At 38.7% G+C, this 22,145-nt stretch overlaps 1 protein-coding gene across 1 annotated transcript in view; it reads right to left on the minus strand.

Annotated features, from left to right (window-relative positions):
* The window catches only part of LOC126450820 (uncharacterized), a 194,513-nt gene extending 179,061 nt beyond the window's left edge, over nucleotides 1-15,452 (minus strand). Inside the window, exons 1-2 of the mRNA XM_050091029.1 lie at nucleotides 15,286-15,452; nucleotides 578-713 (exon numbers count right to left, since the gene is read on the minus strand). Coding sequence (XP_049946986.1) covers nucleotides 578-713; nucleotides 15,286-15,452 — 303 coding nt within the window. The remainder of the gene's footprint in view (nucleotides 1-577; nucleotides 714-15,285) is intronic.
* Between the last annotated feature and the right edge of the window lie 6,693 nt (nucleotides 15,453-22,145).

Consider the following 22,145-nt stretch of genomic DNA (forward strand, 5'->3'; position numbering starts at 1 on the left):
GTTCCTTTTGTAGTAATAAAACATGACATATGAAAGTTATCATGATACATACTTAAACTACTGCAAATTGAACACTTTTCATCATATTTTTGGGAGCTATTATACTTGTGATTACACTCAGTGCTATATTAATTCTTCTTATAGGTAAACAATGAAAATGGTGCAACCTAAAGTAGAATTAAACTTTCACTCTGCAGTGGAGTCTGCATTGCTTTGAAATTTCCTAACAGATTTAAACTGTGCACTGGTCTAGGACTCAAACCCAAAGTCTTGCCTTTTATGGACAGTGCATCCCACATTACACTGCAGAGTGAAAAATTCAAATGGGAAACAATTTCCTGGGTTGTGTATACGCCATTTCACTGTGTCATCCATTTGTCGAGGAGTGCTAGTCTCACAAGGTATGCAACATGTATGTGAAGTACAGAAGGTATGGGAGAGGTTCTGACAATCAGAATGAATTCAAAATCTTATCTACGCGATAAATCTTATTCCGCCTTTTGATTTTTCTCTGTCTATATATTTTTGCTATCAACATTTTTACTTGGGATGGCTCTTTCAATAATAACTTTGTTACCTGGTGTGGCTCTATCTTCAAATTTCCACTAGGGGTTGATAAAAAAGGAAATGAGCGCTTTGGTTCATCTGCTTCACTTTGGCTGTATTGTTGCCAAGAAGAAACTGCTTCTTTCTGGGTATCATTTGAGCTCCCTCTGGCAAGGAAAAAAATGGAAATGACAGTAATGTAAAATACTGATAAAAAAATCTGTAAATAAGGTTTACTGGTGTCCTACATATGTTTAGCAAAAGATTCAAATGTACACATGACCTCACATAAACTTTAATAAATCAAACTATAGTGAAAGACTCTAAAGGATTAATTTGGTGAAAATTTCAGGAAAGAGAGTGTTATAACGTCAAGTTGAACACATATATTTCAGAACGACACAACACATATAAGTCACTGAGCAAGTTGGCAAAGCAAGACATGTGAACAAGGTAACATTCGAATGAACACTGAGTCCAAGTCTAGCGGCCGCTGCCTGGCTGGCTGCTTAGGTGGCGTGGCTGCTGCATGGCTGGCAGACAGTGCCGCATGTAGAGGATGCGCGTAGCGCATAATTGTGCGGCGGTACTTTGAATGATCGGCGAGTCACAACAGAGAGGTAACTAGATAAAGTGTAAAGAAGACAGAGAAAACATAAAATGTTCAGTAACTGTAACAGAGAAACAGAAACATCAAGCCATAATTTCAGTTAAATGGGAACTTTACAAAACGAAATAAGGTCTTAAAATGAATGTGTGTGTGTGTGTAAAAAGGCTTTGTATGAAATTCTTTCATAATGCTCTGGCTGACAACCTAGAAAAATAACTGAGTTGGAGGAGCTCTTTAGTAAGTTTATAAACATTTGTAATGAACATTAAGAGGCAATTCCTCATAATACAATAGGAAGCCATTGCTCCTATGAATATAAGTCATATAAACCAATATTACTAATTGAAATGTTACAGCATAACGGGAGATACAGACAATATACCAAAGGAGATTCTCAAATAATCTGTCATGAACAGGAGTGTGTACCTGGTTATGCCCCAATTTTGATTGGTGGAAATCATTCAGTGATACTGTCTCCTGCTAAAGAACTCGACATTCATTGCATATACACTACTCTGCAACTTAGTGAAAGTGCATAAGCCACCCATAGAGGAGGTCTGCCATTCCATCATGTCACTGAGAGTATAAATAAGGTTATATTGATAGATAGGTGGATTTAACCTAAGAAATACTGTTTTGTCAGCTAGTACTGCTGAGGATGCCTATAGTTGTTAAAGTTCTGTTTTGGGTTATTTCCCCAATGAAGCATCCAAATAGGAACAACACACATAATTTAACAGCCACTGACACATACCCAAATAGACATATAAATAATTAAAGCTGGGAACAAATATAGTAATTAGATAATGTAGATGAAGATCATGAATTATTTTTAAGACAATTCAATGGCACATAGAATCCTGATCCTCTCTAAAACCAATGAGGATAAAATGTAACATAAACATGGAGAAAGAAAGGATCATTCACAGGATTTAAGTACCTTTACATAGCTGCAGCAAATTCAGCAGGCATACTAAAATAAAGTGGTGAAACTAAATTAACTCCATTATTATAAAATCCGACTGTCTGAGATCAAAAAAAGGAAGATCCATACAAAAAGCAGAAAAATAAGGCAACGATGTAGTAAAGAAAAAAATGAGCTAGCATATTATTAAGAACGAATACGAATAGTGACATCATTGAGATTCAATTTTCAGACAACTGCTGTTGCACAACACATATTCAGGAGATTTCCAATTCACTCAAAATTTAATGTTGGGACAGTACATAATATAAAAAACATGAAATGATCACATTTATAGATCAATAGCTTGAATGTTTCTATGGTACCAGTACCATGTATTAATTCATATTTAAACAACCCTACTACTTTATGATGTAACCTCTATAGGTGCCAACTTAAGCAGGCACTGAATCTGCTATGCACTTGGTCATGCGGGTGGTGGGCACCATTTAAGGACTATGTTATTTCACACCTACTCCAGCTGTTCACATAGCTCAGTAAAAGGTGTGGGCAGAAGAGTCATATGAGATATTTGTCATCCCATCATGTCCCACATTTTCTCATCTGGAGACAAGTCTGGATGTCATGCTGGCCAGGACAGCTGGAATAGCAGAAGAACTAACTGAAAAAGGTTATGCACATACCAGGTGCTGGCCAGTGTTTCCTCCACAAAAATTGAAGGTGAACAAATGTTGTAGCATCACCTCTGTGGCTTGGATGAATGCCTTCTTCAAGACAGCACTCATCAGTTCCAAGTGGGACATGTCATTACTGATTGGTTTTGCACAAATACTGTCTTTAAACTTTGAAAAGACACAGTTCATCCAGTTTTGCACAATCAGTTAATGAACTAATTAACATTCAGACAACTATCACTTGCAAGCAGGCAGAGACTGTTTTTATCGTTGAAGACCACAGTGCATCATTCCATCTTACTAGTGATCCTCTGATGGCACAAGTTAAGCCATGCACATCAATGCTGTGCTGTGGATTGAAGGCAAGGTCGAGATGTTTATGCCCTAGTCTTACTGCAACTAAATAGTTTGCAGCAGTTCATGTTGACAATACTGTGGTCACATTTTCTCTTATCTCTACTGTTGAAGCTCTATGGTCCACCACTATCCTTGCAGTATGACAATCGCAATTGATGTTTGTTTTGTAAAGATGTTCAGAGGTTCAAAATGCCACAATTTTATTCTTTCAGTTTGTTGTAGAAAGTACTGGTATGTTTCTGTGCCAGTGTGCCAGCTTGCACTACGTGTTTCCATCATGCTAACCATATAGCCACAAGTACTTCCTTTTAAAGGACAGACATTGATGGCACTCTGATAACGTTTCCTGGTGTCCAGCATTGAAACCATTACTTTTTGCCAAGTGGCAGATGCTGTCATTGGATCAAAACTGGCATTTTTCCAGGAGTTTTAAAATTAATTTCCACCAGTGCCTGACACTTCAAACCATCAGAACCAAACTAGAAATATTATCCTGTTGGCATTTTTTCTTGCATGGATTGAGTCATTATCTACGCAAGAAAAATTTCAGGGTTACAATGACAAATTGTACCACAAGGGTAAAATTAAACTCAAATGAGGGAACATAAAACATGAAGTCTCATAAGATTCAGTACAGCATTGTCTCCTTTCCTATACTCTCATGAGATAAACTTCCAAAGAATTTAAATGGCTGTTTGAAAACTACAATTATTAGTGGTAAACAAACTTTTAATAAAGAACTTAAGTTCAACCATGATATACCTATAGCTGGTAACAGTTCCCTTGGCCTGCAACTGACTGACACTGAACAGACACTCACACAATTTCAAGTAAAAACCACATACTTCAATTAGAAATGGACATTAATGACAATACACAAAATGGATCACTGTACGAGGATTTGCGTGGTTTCCAACTGAATAACGAATTAAAATTGAGTCAACACATGAAATATGAGGGTCATTCAATAATTAACGAGACTTTTTCTACTCTTCAACATAACCCCTTGAACATTTATGCACTTCTTCCAATGAGCTACAAGATTTTTTTATTCCAGCTGCAAAGATCTCTTTATCTTGATGTCTGAACCAATTTCCCACAAACGTTTTCATGTCCTTGTTGTCCTGGAACCTCTTCCCACGTAATGCCTCCTTCAGCACTTCAAACAAATGGAAATCACTTGGTGCTAAAACAGGACTGCAAAGGGGATAAGGCAGTACTTCCCAGTCCATTTTGTCAATGGTTTCACAGCTTAGTTGAGCAATATCAGGACGTGTGTTGTCTTGTTGGAGAATCACACCTCTTCATGTCGTCTCTCTTATGGCTGGCTTCACCTTGTTTAAAAGCAAATCTGAGCAGTACTGGCTGTTCATTCTATGTTGCTCTTTGAGTTAATCACAAAAAACTAGACCTTCAGCATTCCAAAACACTTTCAACATGACTTTTCCTGCTGATGCTTGGGTTTTGAACTTTTTCTTGACAGGTGAGTTGGTGTGCTTCCACTCCATGCTTTTCCTTTTTGATTCTGGCTCATAATAGTGAACCCAAGTTTCATCACAAGTTAAAATTTTGTTGAGGAAGTGCTCACCTTCTCTTTCATAATGTTCCTTTAGCTCTGTGCACACTCTCTACCTTGTTTCCTAGCATAGCCACATCAACTCCTTTGGGACCCATCTTGCATGTTTTGAGGCACTTCAGCTTGTTACAGATAATGTTATGAACTGTACCAGTACTAACTTGAAACTTATCAACTATCATTTCCACAGTCACATGGCAGCCAGCATGAATAATGTCATCAATTTGACTTTCAAGTGAGGGAGCTGAAGCTGCAACTGGTCAGCCAGTGTTTGTCGGTCACTGAACTGCGACTATTTTTGAACTGCTCTACCCACTTGTAAAAATTTGCACAATTCATACAACCTTCACCATAAACTTTAGATATTCTACAGTATATATTCACTGGTTTCTCGCCCTCAGCAAGTACAAAACGAATACCAGAATGTTGTTCAACTAATATGGATGTTTCAAGAGGACTTCCCACTTGAAATGTATTTTTGAGGTTATAAACTAAACACTGTTGACACATCATCTGATTAGTGCTCATCCCAGTGATGCCAACGTAAAGCTATGAAATTGCCCTACTAACATTTTTTTCCCCAGACTAATTTGTCTCTTTAATTATTGAATGACCCTCATAGCTAATCAAGGAGGCTAGTTTAGCATATTGTCTTAATATCTATAACGTATTTGAAAACAAATTTATTTCATTATATTGCACACTCTAACACTGTATTGTCCTATGGAATTATCTACTAGAACAATACAGCTAAAATAAATGAAATATTTATACTTCTTCATTCCTGATTTATCAACAGTAAAATTTTGCAGTATAATGAATAGTTATACATCCTCCACCACGTCAAACAAGAACTGTATCATGCAGCTGATGAAGCACCTCTCCGTGAAAATTCTCTGGGACAGCAATCAGCTAGTCACAATGACTTTCCTAGTAAAGTATTCTATCACATATGCTGACACACAAATCAATGACATTGTCTGTCCTTTGGTCCTGACTCATTCCACATTGTAATGCTTTCTCTGACCTAAGTTCCACGTTGAAGTTGAATTTTTTGAGATTCAACATCTCTCTTGTGAGTGTGCCTGTAGGATTTTGAGATTAAAAAGCCACCTCAAGACTGAATAGTCTGAAATCATTCAGAAATGTCTGTTGTGTTACTCTATACATCAAGCTCAACAATACATTCTCTGCCGTTGAGAAATTATTTTCAACTTTGTTCAGCTGGTGGTAATATAACTCAAAACTTGGCAGTTGCTGATAAAGGAATTGAATTGAGATGTGTGATAATACAACCTAAAATCAAATTTCACCCAATTCAAAATGAACAAATATTTATACAGTCACTACATAATGATGTCTTAAAAATACTACAAAATGTCATTCATTCTGTTAAGAATATTGCTAATAAAAAGTTAAATATAATTCGCATTTCTCTTTACAAAGTGAACAGACACATAGCACAGCACTGACTAACTGCTACACACAAATATACATTCATTCTCGAGAGCTCTCTCGACACTGTCAATACTATCAATATAAAACTTCCTGGCAGATTAAAACTGTGTGCCGGACCGAGACTCGAACTTGGGACCTTTGCTTTTCACGGGCAAGTGCTCTACCAATTGAGCTACCCAAGCATGACTCATGCCCCGTCCTCACAGCATTACTTCTGCCAGTACCTTGTCTCCTACCTTCCAAACTTTACAGAAGCTCTCCTGCAAACCTTGCAGAACTAGCACTCCTGAAAGAAAGGATATTGCGGAGACATGGCTTACATCTACATCTACATCTACATTTATACTCCGCAAGCCACCCAACAGTGTGTGGCGGAGGGCACTTTACATGCCACGGTCATTACCTCTCTTTTCTGTTCCAGTAGCGTATGGTTCGCAGGAAGAACGACTGTCTGAAAGCCTCCGTGCACACTCGAATCTCTCTAATTTTACATTCGTGATCTCCTCGGGAGGTATAAGTAGGGGGAAGCAATATATTCGAAACCTCATCCAGAAACGCACCCTCTCGAAACCTGGACAGCAAGCTACACCGCGATGCAGAGCGCCTATCTTGCAGAGTCTGCCACTTGAGTTTGCTAAACATCTCCACAACACTATCACGGTTACCAAATAACCCTGTGACGAAATGCGCCGCTCATCTTTGGATCTTCTCTATCTCCTCCATCAACCTGATCTGGTATGGATCCCACACTGATGAGCAATACTCAAGTACAGGTCGAACGAGTGTTTTGTAAGCCACCTCCTTTGTTGATGGACTACATTTTCTAAGCACTCTCCCAATGAATCTCAACCTGGTACCCACCTTACCAACAATCAATTTTATATGATCATTCCACTTCAAATCGTTCCGCACGCATACTCCCAGATATTTTACAGAAGTAACTGCTACCAGTGTTTGTACTGCTGTCATGAAATCATAAAACAAAGGATCCTTCTTTCTATGTATTAGCAATACATTACATTTGACTATATTAAGGGTCAGTTGCCACTCCCTGCACCAAGTGCCTATCCACTGCAGATCTTCCTGCATTACGCTATAATTTTCTATTGCTGCAACTTCTCTGTATACTACAGCATCATCCGCGGAAAGCCGCATGGAACTTCCGACACTATCTACTAGGTAATTTATATATATTGTGAAAAACAATGGTCCTATAACACTCCCCTGTGGCATGCCAGAGGTTACTTTAATGTCTGTAGACGTCTCTCCATTGATAACAACATGTTGTGTTCTGTTTGCTAAAAATTCTTCAATCCAGCCATAAGCTGGTCTGATATTCTGTAGGCTCTTACTTTGTTTATCAGGCGACAGTGTGGAACTGTATCAAACACCTTCCGGAAGTCAAGGAAAATAGCATCTACCTGCGAGCCAGTATCTAATATTTTCTGGGTCTCATGAACAAATAAACCGAGTTGGGTCTCAAATGATCACTGTTTCCGGAATCCATGTTGATTCCTACAGAGTAGATTCTGGGTTTCCAAAAACGACATGATACTCGAGCAAAAAACATGTTCTAAAATTCTACAACAGATCGACGTCAGAGATATAGGTCTATAGTTTTGCGCATCTGCTTGACGAACCTTCTTGAAGACTGGGACTACCTGTGCTCTTTTCCAATCATTTGGAACCTTCCATTCCTCTAGAGAGTTGCGGTACACGACTGTTAGAAGGAGGGCAAGTTCTTTCGCATACTCTATGTAGAATCGAATTGGTATCCCGTCAGGTCCAGTGGACTTTCCTCTGTTGAGTGATTCCAGTTGCTTTTCTATTCCTTGGACACTTATTTCGATGTCAGCCATTTTTTCGTTTGTGCGAGGATTTAGAGAAGGAACTGCAGTGCGGTCTTCCTCTGTGAAACAGCTTTGGAAAAAGGTGTTTAGTATTTCAGTTTTACGCGTGTCATCCTCTGTTTCAATGCCATCATCATACCAGAGTGTCTGGATATGCTGTTTTGAGCCACTTACTGATTTAACGTAAGACCAGAACTTCCTAGGATTTTCTGTCAAGTCGGTACATAGAATTTTACTTTCGAATTCACTGAACGCTTCACGCATAGCCTTCCTTATGCTAACTTTGACATCGTTTAGCTTCTGTTTGTCTGAGAGGTTTTGGCTGCATATAAAAATGGAGTGAAGCTCTCTTTGTTTCCGCAGTAGTTTCACTCACAGTTTTACTCGGCACGTACCTGTCTAAAATGCATTTTACAATTGCCGTGAACTTTTTCCATAAACACTCAACATTGTCAGTGTTGGAACAGAAATTTTCGTTTTGATCTGTTAGGTAGTCTGAAATCTGCCTTCTACTACTCTTGCTAAACACACAAACCTTCCTCCCTTTTTTTGTATTCCAATTAACTTCCATATTCAGGGATGCTGCAACGGCCTTATGATCACTGATTCCCTGTTCTGCACTTACAGAGTTGAAAAGTTTGGGTCTGTTTGTTATCAGTAGGTCCAAGATGTTATCTCTACGAGTCAGTTCTCTGTTTAATTGCTCGAGGTAATTTTCAGATAGTGCACTCAGTATAATGTCACTCGATGCTCTGTCCCTACCACCTGTCCTAAACATCTGAGTGTCCCAGTCTATATCTGGAAAATTGAAATCTCCACCTAAGACTATAACATGCTGAGAAAATTTATGTGAAATGTATTCCAAATTTTCTCTCAGTTGTTCTGCCACTAATGCTGCTGAGTCGGGAGGTCGGTAAAAGGAGTCAATTATTAACCTAGCTTGATTGTTGAGTGTAGCCTCCACCGATAATAATTCACAAGAACTATCCACTTCTACTTCACTACAGGATAAACTACTACTAACAGCAACAAATACGCCACCACCAGTCGCATGCAATCTATCCTTTCTAAAGACCGATGACCACGCTGTCTGGTCTCCTTCCCCAAACCAACCAACCAACCTATCCTTTCTAAACACAGTCTGCACCTTTGTAAAAATTTCAGGAGAATTTTTCTCTGGCTTCAGCCAGCTTTCTGTACCTATAACGATTTCAGCTTTGGTGCTTGAAGCTTGAAGTTCCGGTACTTTACCAATGCAGCTTCAACAGTTTACATTTACAATACCAATTGCTGCGTGGTCCCCACATGTCCTGATTTTGCCCCGCACCCTTTGAGGCTGTTGCCCTTTCTGTACTTGCCCAAGGCCATCTAACCTAAAAAACCGCCCACAGCCTCAGTTGGCAGAGCATTTGCTCGTGAAAGGCAAAGGTCCCAAGTTCGAGTCTCGGTCTGGCACACAGTTTTAATCTGCCAGGAAGTTTCATATCAGCACACGCTCCACTGCAGAGTGAAAATCTCATTCTGGAAACATCCCCCAGGCTGTGGCTAAGCCATGTCTCCGCAATATCCTTTCTTTCAGGAGTGCTAGTTCTGCAAGGTTTGTAGGAGAGCTTCTGTAAAGTTTAGAAGGTAGGAGACGAGGTACTGGCAGAAGTAATGCTGTGAGGACGGGGCGTGAGTCGTGCTTGGGTAGCTCAGTTGGTAGAGCACTTGTTCACGAAAGGCTAAAGTCCCGAGTTCGAGTCTCGGTCCGGCACACAGTTTTAATCTGCAAGGAAGTTTCATATCAGCGCACGCTCCACTGCAGAGTGAAAATCTCATTCTGGAAACTATCGATATAAATTTACCACACTCTAATACACCTTTTATCTCAAGCAAATATTTCAGTACTCACAAAGCATACTTAATATTACTTTAGCAATTTTTAAATCTGCTCAAGTAATTCACACCGTAATGTGTATCTGGCCATGTTCCTGAGCTAACGTACAGGAGAGCAGCTGTCAAGTTCCTGTACTTAATATTGTGACTTGCATCTTGTGCTGCTTCCAATTTCCAACTAACTCCCATTGGTGTACTTAAAGCTTTGAATGTCCAATCTGACATTTCTTAGCCAGTGATTCAATATAGTTTTCCTAAGAATTATTACATTCTTTATATAATTATAATTATAGTCAATATTTTTCCAGCTTAATTCTTTACTTCACCTAAGTTTTTCATTACAAATATCTTGGATAAAATATTCTTGATTTCTTGTAGTTTCCCTTTACTTTTACCACAAATAAGGAAATCATCAACAAACACAATTATACAGATCACATAATTTGCAGTTATCAATAAACAAAGGCAATATCATATTTACTTCTTTAAAAGCTAGTCTTTTTAAAAACTCCAAACAGTCAAACATGCTCAAGTAATATAGTACCTCAAACAACTTAAAAATTCTGCCTGTTTATTCCTTGCATCTGGGAAGTTGCTTTACATAAATTTCTGAGAAAATTTTACCACTTAAGAATGCTGTCTGTACATCCATTTTTTCTACAGTTAAGCCCTTCTGATAATATTATAACAACAAAAGTTTCAATGTTTGTATCATAGCAACTGCTGAATAAATATCATCCACAATTTCTTTCTGTTAAAAGCCTCTTAAAACTAATCTTGCTTCATTATTGTCATCAGATTGTACTGTAAAACCGGCTTCACATTCACTGGTTGCATTACCTGTTCCCAAGTTTTATTTTTATTGAAGCACTCAATTCCTTATACATTGTTTGTTAGCAAATTTTTGACTCATTGCTATCCATTACCTCCCCAAAATTTTCTATACCATCAGAACTACAAAAGTTTATAAGTTATTCATAACATAATCATTAAATCTATTACACACTCTATGTCCTCTAGTTGATCTTCTCAACTTGCATTTTGATTACATTTATGATTGTTTGAATACCCTTCAATACCTTTTCTTCCATTTCCTCATTTACAGAGTCAATGCCTACGCGTTTACACTCAGAAGCACTACAATGTACACACCTTGAATCAGGCAGAGCCTCTTCCATAATATCAATAAGTCTGGTCAAAAAAAGCTTACTGTTAATCATTACTCTGTATTCAACAACATTGTAGCCTATTAAAACTCTCAAATCTGCTTTACAATTGCACTTTGAATTTCTCAGTTATTCTGGTACCACCATACAAAAATTCTACTTACATAGAACTTCATATGTTTCACATTAGGTTCAGTACCACACAGGACTGGTGCAACTAAATCACATTCTCCACCAGGGTTTCGACTACCTCTCATTGTGCCCCGAAATGAGGAATGTCCTACTCACTATCCTTGCATCCCTCCCACAGTGGTACACCGAATCTACACAATATTCTTATCCATGCCTAGACAACTCCTGCTCCCAACCCTTTACCTCATGGCTCATATTCCCATAATAGACCAAAATGCAAGACCTGTATCCTCCCACCAACACCTACTGCAGTTTGGTCACAAGCATCACCTATTCCATCAAAGGCCAGACTACCTGTAAAACCAGTCATGTAATCTACTAGCTAAGCTGCATTCTATGGAGGAATGACAACTAACAAGCTGCCTATTCATACTAAGGGCCACCCACAAGCCGTGGCCAAGAAGCAGTTGGACCATCCAGTTGCTGAGCACGCCGCCCAATGCAGGATTCTTTATTTCAATGACTGCATTACAGCCTGTACCATCTGGATATTCCCAACCAACATCAGCTTTTCTGAACTGCACAGTTGAGAACTCTCCCATCATGCACAGCTACTAGTGGCCTCAGCAGCCAGAGACTGCAATTATGTGTGTGTGAGTTGCATTTGCATGAGTGTCTGTGTGTGTATGTTCTATCTCAGACAAAGGCCTCATTGGCTGAAAGCTCATATTATGACAGTCTTTTTGTAGTGCCTATTTGTGACTCAGCATTTCCACTATGTTGGGAGGAGCAAGTATCCTTTTCATAATATTGTTACATTCTACTGTGCATTTTCCATTGATGCATTTATACATACATTGTATTTTAAACATTGACTGTCATCGAGGCATTTGGAACTGTATAAGGCACAACAGAGTAATCCCATTTTTTGGTTCAGTTGGAATTATTTCAATATAATGTTAAAATAATAGTTGCAGTACTATGTTCTAGTACAGTTTATGCTATGACACATAAGTTGGAACATGGTTCCTGAAACATATACCAGAGGGCATAAGCACTGTCAGTTAAACTGGCTGAGCGCATGAACGGACACAGACGAACTGTCCGCCTAGGAGATGCCCAATACCCAGCAGCGGAGCATGCCCTCCAGCATAATTCTAGGGACCTAGGAACCTGCTACACCGTATGTGCCATTTGGTTTCTCCCACCCAACACCAGTCCCTCTGAACTGTGGAGATGGGAACTTGCACTCCAACACATCCTTTCATCCCGCCATCCCCCTGGACTGAACCTACGTTAAACAACCTCACTCCCATTCACTCTTCAGTCTTCTCCTCTTTCCCTTTCCTCTTTAGCCATTCACACATCGTTTCATCCAACATAGTTGTGTTTATCTTTATACTATATACTTCTGTATGCATCCTCTTTGGTTTGAAGCTGGCACAGTACTTACAGTAGAATATCTTTGGCTTCCCTCTGACAACCATGCCTCCATCCTTGCTACCCTCCCTATTTTCCTTTCCCTGTTGCTTCATGACCTGGGTTATGAGTAACTGAATCCACTTTCCCTCCTTCCCTTTCTTTCCCCTCTCTCCTCCCCGATGAAGGAACATTTGTTCCGAAAGCTAGGAACGTAAATCTTCAGTTCTGTTTTATGTGTATCTATCGGCTGTACTGAGCTGAGGTAAGTACTGGCCAGCCCCTCTATCTCTTTGTTAGTATTTGTTTCACATCTTTATATGAGATTTTCCATTAATCATTTAGTTTTATGATTTTGCTATTCATGCTACAGTCTTTTACGGTTAATGTTCTTGTTGTGTGCATGGAGTAGATACTACATTTCATTGTGTCTTCTATTTCTATTAACAAAACACTTTGTAATTATGATAATTAAAGAGGGCAGTATTGTGTCCAAGTTTGGCAGTGAGCATAACTGCATAGGTCCCTGAGCATAGTTGCGTAGGTCCCTTAGAACAGCTGTGTAGGTCCCTGTAAGCAGCTAGCCCAGTTGCACTTGTACCTTTGATCTGACAACTACTCTACTGATATGTGCAGATATTGCAAGTTTACTGCTTGTATTCATAAGTACACTGGGCTTTAATACTCCATATGTTATATGGAAAAACTGGTAGAAGCCAACCTTGGGGAAGATCAGTTTGGATTCCGTAGAAATATTGGAACACGTGAGGCAATACTGACCCTACGACTTATTTTAGAAGCTAGATTAAGAAAAGGCAAACCCACATTTTAGCATTTGTAGACTTAGAGAAAGCTTTTGACAATGATGACTGGAATACTCTCTTCCAAATTCTGAAGGTGGCAGGGGTAAAATACAGGGAGCGAAAGGCTATTTACAATTTGTACAGAACCCAGATGGCAGTTATAAGAGTCGAGAGACATGAAAGGGAAGCAGTGGTTGGGAAGGGAGTGAGACAGGGTTGTAGCCTCTCTCTCATGCTATTCAATCTGTATATTGAGCAAGCAATAAAGGAAACAAAAGAAAAGTTCGGAGTAGGTATTAAAATCCATGAAGAAGTAATAAAAACTTTGAGGTTCGCCGATGACATTGTAATTCTGTCAGAGACAGCAAAGGACTTGGAAGAGCAGTTGAAAGGAATGGACAGTGTCTTGAAAGGAGGGTATAAGATGAACATCAACAAAAGCAAAATGATGATAATGGAATGTAGTCGAATTAAGTCAGGTGATGCTGAGGGAATTAGATTAGGAAATGAGACACTTAAAGTGGTAAAGGAGTTTTGCTATTTGGGGAGCAAAATAACTGATGATGGTTGAAGTAGAGAGCATATAAAATGTAGGCTGGCAATGGCAAGGAAAGCGTTTCTGAAGAAGAGAAATTTGTTAACATCGAATATAGATTTAAGTATCAGGAAGTCGTTTCTGAAAGTATTTGTATGGAGTGTAGCCATGTATGGGAGTGAAACATGGATGATAAATAGTTTGGACAAGAAGAGAATAGAAGCTTTCGAAATATGGTGCTACAGAAGAATGCTGAAGATTAGATGGGTAGATCACGTAACTAATGAGGAGGTGTTGAATAGAATTGGGGAGGAGTTTGTGGCACAACTTGGCAAGAAGAAGGGACCGGTTGGTAGGACATGTTCTGAGGCATCAGGGGATCACAAATTTAGCATTGGAGTGCAGTGTGGAGGGTAAAAATCGAAGAGGGAGACCAAGAGATGAATACACTAAGCAGATTCAGAAAGATGTAAGTTGCAGTAAGTACTGGGAGATGAAGAAGCTTGCACAGGATAGAGTAGCATGGAGAGCTGCATCAAACCAGTCTCAGGACTGAAGACCACAATAACAACAATACATGTTATTACAAACCATCTCTTCTGTATGTTATTACTTGTATAGTTTGGCAGATGTAGTATGTTATAGCTTAGTTTGATTATTTTATTCTTGTTTTATCTACAGCACTGATGATGGTCATGGAATGATTGAAATCAATTTGTGGTAGAAATAAAGATTTCTACTTCAATGACCAATGCTGATCCTCCTTTTGTTATTAATACTGGTATGGTGGTCATAGTGCATGCAGCTCCTGGTGGAGTCCCAATTCTAAAAAATAAGAAGTAATTTATTGCCTTTATCAAAATCTTTTGAGATATTGTAGACTGTCACAATCTATGTTTTTATTTTGCTTTAGTGTAGCTAATCAAATTTCTATCAGTGTCTTTGATGTAAAGTTCATTTTCTATTTCAGTTGGAATAATGTCATCACAGACAGAAAAGTAAATAATTATTTCCTATTTCTGTAGTATGCAAAACTTAACCAGCTGCAGTTTTTACATTTACTGGGAATTTTAAAGTTATGTACTCAGAAAAATAGTTTTTGTTATTAACAATATGATCTTTGAAACACTATTCCATAAACAAACACTTTGTATGTTGTTACCTGACTGACATTATTACACGCTGTCATAGGTTGTACCTCTATTACAAAGCTGCATGTGCCATTCCCATTCTGTTAATATCATCTGCATCCTCAGTGATCAGCTCCTCTTGAACTATACTGTTTACTTCAACTGCATCACCAGTTGTTGTTACCATTGCTATTTGCCCATGTTGCCAAACGCTGTGACCACCTACTTGAAGATGTCTGCCACAAATGCATGAATGTCTGCTTGTTTCTCACTGCTGACAACCACTCTTGAAATGCCCCAGCTTCCCTCATCCATAACATAACTGTTCTTGGAAGCTTGCACTGGTTTTCCTTCCAGTGTGAAATGCTTTGGATTTTCCTCCGTCACTACCATCCTTACCTTTTAAATATGGCATTTGAATTTTTCTTTTAACATGTTAGACTGTCTGATCTTTTCTTTCAAAACATTAAGTGCATAATGTAGCTCAAAGATTCCAGCACGTTTCTCAACATGTAGTTTAGCTTATTGCTTTCTGTCACTTTCATGTCTACTAATTTTAATTTGTTCACTGGTTTTGCCAGAATAGTAGTAAATATTGCCATGTCACTGTAGTCTTTTAACAGGGTGTATACGCAGACAATGAAAAAAAATTCCTAGATTTTTCCCGGATTTCCCGACTAAAAGTACACATTCTCCCTGGTGAAAACACACTTTTTCCATGTTAAGTGAAAGTATATTTTCCCTCGGAACTGTATAACTTACCAATCTTTTGAATTGATAAGGTTTTATACAAGGGCGTAGAATTTCCCGCACTTCAGAAAATGAAACTCAGGGGAAAAAACACGTTTTGAGAAGATCTTTGATGTGGAGCAACATGTACCCTGCATATTTTTGTATTATGAAAGTATAAATTCTAATTCCATCAAAAACCGCATGTTACTTTCCCAAGCATTGAAATCAAAATTGCGATGCGCTTTTGTAAGCTAGTCATAGCTCATGTCACATGATCTCGCCAGCCAATGACAGTGGATATTCAGAGCATAGGACATGTGATGTAGTCAGCCAATTAGGAACATCACAGTTAAGTAGTGCGGACACACAAACAAGAAAAGTTAATGGTTTAAATTGATATACATAGTGTTACTACAAGAAAAGCAAAACTTTCATGTATAATGTTGGTCTCTGAAGTTAATATGCTGCAAGAGAAGCTAAGCTTCCATATATAATGTTGATCTCTTTCCGCGTGTTTCACTTTAAGATATATGAGCATCACATAAATGTGCCAGTAAAATTTTTAATAATGAGATAAATGTGTGATCTGCTGGGCTTGAAATTCTTCTAAATGGCTCATCATCAAAGAGTTGATTTTTAAATGAGAGTCAAACGCTGTGTGATTTAAGAAATTCATCGTACATTCTCTCACATAGTTCAACTTGCATAAAAGGAAATTTACTTTGAACATAACGCTTTTCAAATCACCATTCGCAATATTTTCCCACAATCTGTTAGAAATAGATTCATTTTAGCAGTTCTCAGAGAGTACCAGATGACAGATGCCACCACGCTTGCACAACTATGATGACGGAGGAGGCACATACGTTCATAACTGTAAAACATTAAAAGATCTTACATTATGTCATAAAAGAAACAAGACATCAGAGGATACTCCAAGAGCATCTGAATGTGCACATTTAAGGTGCATACTTAAAGTACACATTCATATGTCCAGATTCCCAATGAAGTAGTCCTCAACCTGATATTATAAGTTTTTCCGTGTCAGTGTGGTTTTCAGGAAGTAAGTTTTTTTGGAGTACCAGTACTGTATCGTCTCATGATTGGTTCTTTATTATGGCATAATGCCACATGCGCTAGAAGATGAGAACATGCACTTGAAATACAGCAAACAGTTGAAGCTAGCCAATAGTGTTGAATTAAACACTTCGTTTCAAATACACTGACTGCCTCAGCGGAAAAGATTAATAAAAGCCAAATTTCTTTAGCATACCGACAAAAACAACTTCATTGCTCTGCAAGGGGATTAATTCTTGACTGTCAGAAAGGTGGAAATAAAATAAAATTTGAAACTAATAACAAATTTTGCCTTCCATACTTATGTGAATGTATTTTAATTCTCTAGATAGCTTCTGGCCACAGAAATCGGTTTTCTTTTCATTTGACGTGAGAGCATTAAATGAAGAGGAAGCAGCAAGATCGTGGGTCACGTGGACACTAAGCACTTCTCCACTTTAACTCAGACTGCTCTGCATATCAGCCCCAGATCTATGATATTTCTGAACCAGGACAAGACTTCATAGCCCCCCTCCCCTCCCCTGAGCGTTTGAGATAGGAGGTAAAAAAATTTTAAAAAATGGACTTTTCAAAAATATGTTCATTTTGTAGCACACATCTTTCTGAAGAAGCTGATACATAAAACATATGTGTTCGAGGAAATGTAAGACATTTGATTTTAAGTGTGCCAACGTGCCTCTTCACACAGCATTCTACTATCGCACGTCACTGTATTTCACTCTGTGGAATTGAAACATGTATATTTTGTAATGGATGCCATCGAACTATACTCAGGATAGTGGAAATTAAAATGCCTTGTGGTTCCTCTCCTGCTTCTAGTTGGCCAGTTTGACATCCTGCCCCTCTTTTTTATTCATTTCTTAGAAAAGGAACCTCACAATTAATATTGGATGGGAATATTTGTAAATGGGAGAACAAGAACTCTTCAGAAAATCTGCACTCTTTATTGCCTATTAGCTAATAATATGCTGTTTTGTGTGACTTAAAATTAAGTGTAGGATACATAAAACAAGTAAAGACAAGAGACAAGCAAGACAGTACACATTTCTTCAATACCCAATTCCTAGCATTTTCTTCTCTCTAATCTTCCTACAGCTTTACACGGCATGCTTTCCTTTCTGCAAAAGAATCTGTTACCTCATCAAAGGTTGTCAAACGTTTGCTACACAAAAAATTGAAATGTTGTTGTCTAATACGGAAAAAGCTGTTAATAGAAATAGCACCCAAGACTGGTGTGGTTTCTTGATCTGATTATGTCTATTTTGTCACTGTCTGCTTGACGAAACATAATAAGCCTTTGTAATATTGCAGGAATTTTAACACACACCAAAAAACGAGACTGTTTTGGCACAAATGGCCATTTCTATAACACGACAGAATATAATTCACAAATTACCAATATCAAATACCTGTTAGGCCTACTACAAGCAAAAAGGTTTATGTTAGGAAATAGCTTCACATTTCATACATACACTCCAGTTTCTCAACCATGAGATAGGAAAGTAGTAGTACGAAGTTATTATATAATTTTGGGATCATGATATTTTTCCATAATTTGTGTGATGTCCCCATTTCTTCTCCTTCCTCTTTCTAACAAACAATCTTATCACTAAATCTGTAACTATTCCTACCAATGTCCAAACTTATTTGCTGGTTAGCTTCACTAACCCTGTCAGAATCATCGATTTCGTTATCCCGCGATTATTCTCCAGTTAGGTGTTGCTAAATGTTCATAGAACACGTTTTCCATGCTGCTTCCAGAACAGAACTTATGCAGCTGCTAGCCTGGGACTGTACAACTGGCCCTTACTAGTATAGCGATCTGGCCAAAAATTTTCTGTCAAAATTTCATTTTCTTGGATACACTGATAAGATGATATGTAATCTTTCTTACCTGTTATTCCTGTTAGTCATTCATTTCCACTCTGGAAGTCTGAATCTATGGATTTTGCTAGTAAATATAACAACGCTGATCATTCACAAACCCAATCAACCACATAATCAGACAGAGATTGGCATTCATCCTCTCAGCTCCCATAGCCCCAGCCCCTTTTGTCTGCAGGAAAGATTATTTCTAGGTACAAAAAGAATTCCCCTGACAGACATCACGTATGCTAAGCAAACATTCAAAAATCAACTTATGATTCATTCAGAGATCAAGTTAGAAAGTGTTCAAAAATGTTAAAAAACCAACCTGGATGAATTCAAATTCATATGAATAATCAATACACCAATGTGCGTTGGATGCTAAGAGCTTTGAGGAACAAGGTTTTTTTCCTTAAGAATATGAATATGCACCCCTCCCCCCCTCCCCCCTCAAAATTGCTGCGCGGTTCAGATACCACGGTTTGCCCTCCATCGCCCTTCCTAGATTCTGCGCATGCGTGAGGCTGGCAGCTTGGACACGCCAGTAAAAATTTTCCTGATATCATCTAGGTGCTTACTGCGACTGCTTACACAGCCAACAGCCACATTTCTGTAACCAGAAGCACATGCAGATGAGCCTGCTCATAACTGCTATAATGACTCTAATGTAAACGGTTGTGACTTCATGCTCATCGGAGGCAATTTTTTGTTATGAAGCACTGCGTAGTCTTCCTCAAGCCTTTGACACATTTTGCTGTTGGCACATGCTTGTATGAACACTGTGCTTTGTTGTTGTATATGGCGCATTTCCTTTGCAATTTAAGTTTTATTTTCGTTTCTTCTCTCATTCATCTTTTATTGCTGCAGTATTATTCTACAGTAGCGGGATATAGTAATATCCTTTGTTAGAATATCGGTTCTTACCAGTCAAAATTACGAAAATTTAACTGAAAACTAAAACAACGAAAAATTCCCAGAATTCTAAAAAATTCCCGGTTTTCTCCTGGATGAAAAACTTCCCAGGTTTTTCCGGATCTCCCAGTTGTCTCGGGTTCTAGACGCCTGTTTAACTTCAGTTTGTCCAGTTTGTTTCTGCAACTAATTTCCTTTCCTTGAAGTATAATTTATAAAACTTTTTCATTATCTCAAATGTTATTTCCTTACTAGTCACAAATTCCAACTGCTGGTTTGGAGTCCCTTCAGTATATATGGTTCATAGCAGTCAGACTTTCTTTTTCCCATGTGTCTGCCTTGTCCGCGCCCATTTTTGCTCTTGAAGCCATTGTATAGCATTCCTTCACTGTCAGATACATTCCATTCACTGTTTCCAGTCCCCCTAGTCCTCTTCATTAAACACTAGTATCTTAATGTCAGCCATGTCTAATTTCACAGAGCACACTTTTCAAATAAAAATATTATATATATGAAAATAATAGAAAGAAACATTCCACATGGGAAAAATATATTGAAAAAAAAAAAAAAAAAAATGCTGTGACTTAACAAACGAGAAAGCGCTGGTAGAAAGACACAATAAAAAACACACAAACACACACACAAATTTCAAGCTTTCGCAACCCACGGTTGCTTCATCAGGAAAGAGGGAAGGAGAGGGAAAGATGAAAGGATGTGGGTTTTAAGGGAGAGGGTAAGGAGTCATTCCAATCTTGGGAGCAGAAAGACTTACCTTAGGGGTAAAAAGGGACAGGTATACACTCTCTCACACACACACCCACACACACACATACACACACACATATCCATCGACACACATACAGACACAAGCAATTGTGGTTTATCGTATCACGACATTGCTGCTCACGTTGGTCAAGATCCAATGACTGTTAGCAGAATATGGAATAGGTGGGTTCAGGAGGGTAATACGGAATGCCGTGCTGGATTCAAACGGCCTCGTATCACTAGCAGTCGAGATGACAGGCATCTTATCCGCATAGCTGTAACAGATCGTGCAGCCACGTCTCGATCCCTGAGTCAACAGATGGGGATGTTTGCAAGACAATAACCATCTGCACGAACAGTTCAATGACGTTTGCAGCAGAATGGACTAATAGCTTGGAGACCATGGCTGCAGTTACCCTTAATGCTGCATCACAGACAGGAGCGTCAGCGATGGTACACGCAACGACGAACCTGGGTGCACGAATGGCTAAATGTCATTTTTTCGGATGAATCCAGATTCTGTTTACAGCATCATGATGGTCGCATCTCTGTTTGGCAACATCGCGGTGAACACACATTGGAAGCGTGTATTCCTCATCGCCATACTGGCGTATCACCTGGCATCTTTATATGGGGTGCCATTGGTTACACATCTCAGTCACCTCTTGTTCGCATTGATGGCACTTTGAACAGTGGACGTTACATTTAAGATGTGTTACGACCTGTGACTCTACCCTTCATTTGATCCCTGCAAAACCCTACATTTCAGCAGGATAATGCAAGACCGCACATTGCAGGTCCTGTACAGTCCTTTCTGGATACAGAAAATGTTCGACTGCTGCCCTGGCCAGCACATTCTCCACATCTCTCACCAATTGAAAACGTCTGGTCAATGGTGGCAGAGCAACTGGATAGTCACAATACGCTAGTCACTTCTGTTGATGAACTGTGGTATCGTGTTGAAGCTGCATGGGCAGCTGTACCTGTACACGTCATCGAAGCTCTGTTTGAGTCAATGCTCAGGCATATCAAGGCCGTTATTATGGCCAGAGTTGGTTGTTCTGGGTACTGACTTCTGAGGATCTATGCACCCAAGTTGTGTGAAAATGTAATCAAATGTCAGTTCTAGTATAATATATTTGTCTAATGAATACCCATTTTTCATCTGCATTTCTTCTTGGTGTAACAATTTTAATTGCCAGTAGTGTATATGGACACACACACACACACACACACACACACACACACACACACACACACACACACTATTTGTTGAGAGCCCTCTCCACGCTGTCAATACTATTGATATACTCATTTAATGCATGCACGTATAACCAATAATTAATGCACCTCACAGCTATCAAGGCTGTTCCTATGGTCTTGTATCTTTTACTTTTCTCTGGGAAAATGGTAACTTAATAAATAACTTGTTACTTTCAGTGAATGGCTGATCAGTAACTTCCAAATTTCAGTAATTACAAAATCCATATTATAAACATTGCTGGATAAACTAATTTGGTCATAAATAGGTTTCTCAAAAATGATAACATTTTCACAGGTAATTTAATCAAGACTCTGTTTTCTCTTAGTAGCATAAATGACAAAAAAAATGGAATATCAACAATGTAGGAAAATATAGATTGCTACTTACCATGAAGAAGATATGTTAAGTTGCAGACAGATACAGCTGAAAGACACTTACGCAGCTCTTTCAGCCACAGCTTTCATCAGCAA

The sequence above is a fragment of the Schistocerca serialis genome, chromosome 1, assembly GCF_023864345.2.
Source record: "Schistocerca serialis cubense isolate TAMUIC-IGC-003099 chromosome 1, iqSchSeri2.2, whole genome shotgun sequence".
In the NCBI taxonomy this organism is placed as follows: Eukaryota; Metazoa; Arthropoda; class Insecta; order Orthoptera; family Acrididae; genus Schistocerca; species Schistocerca serialis.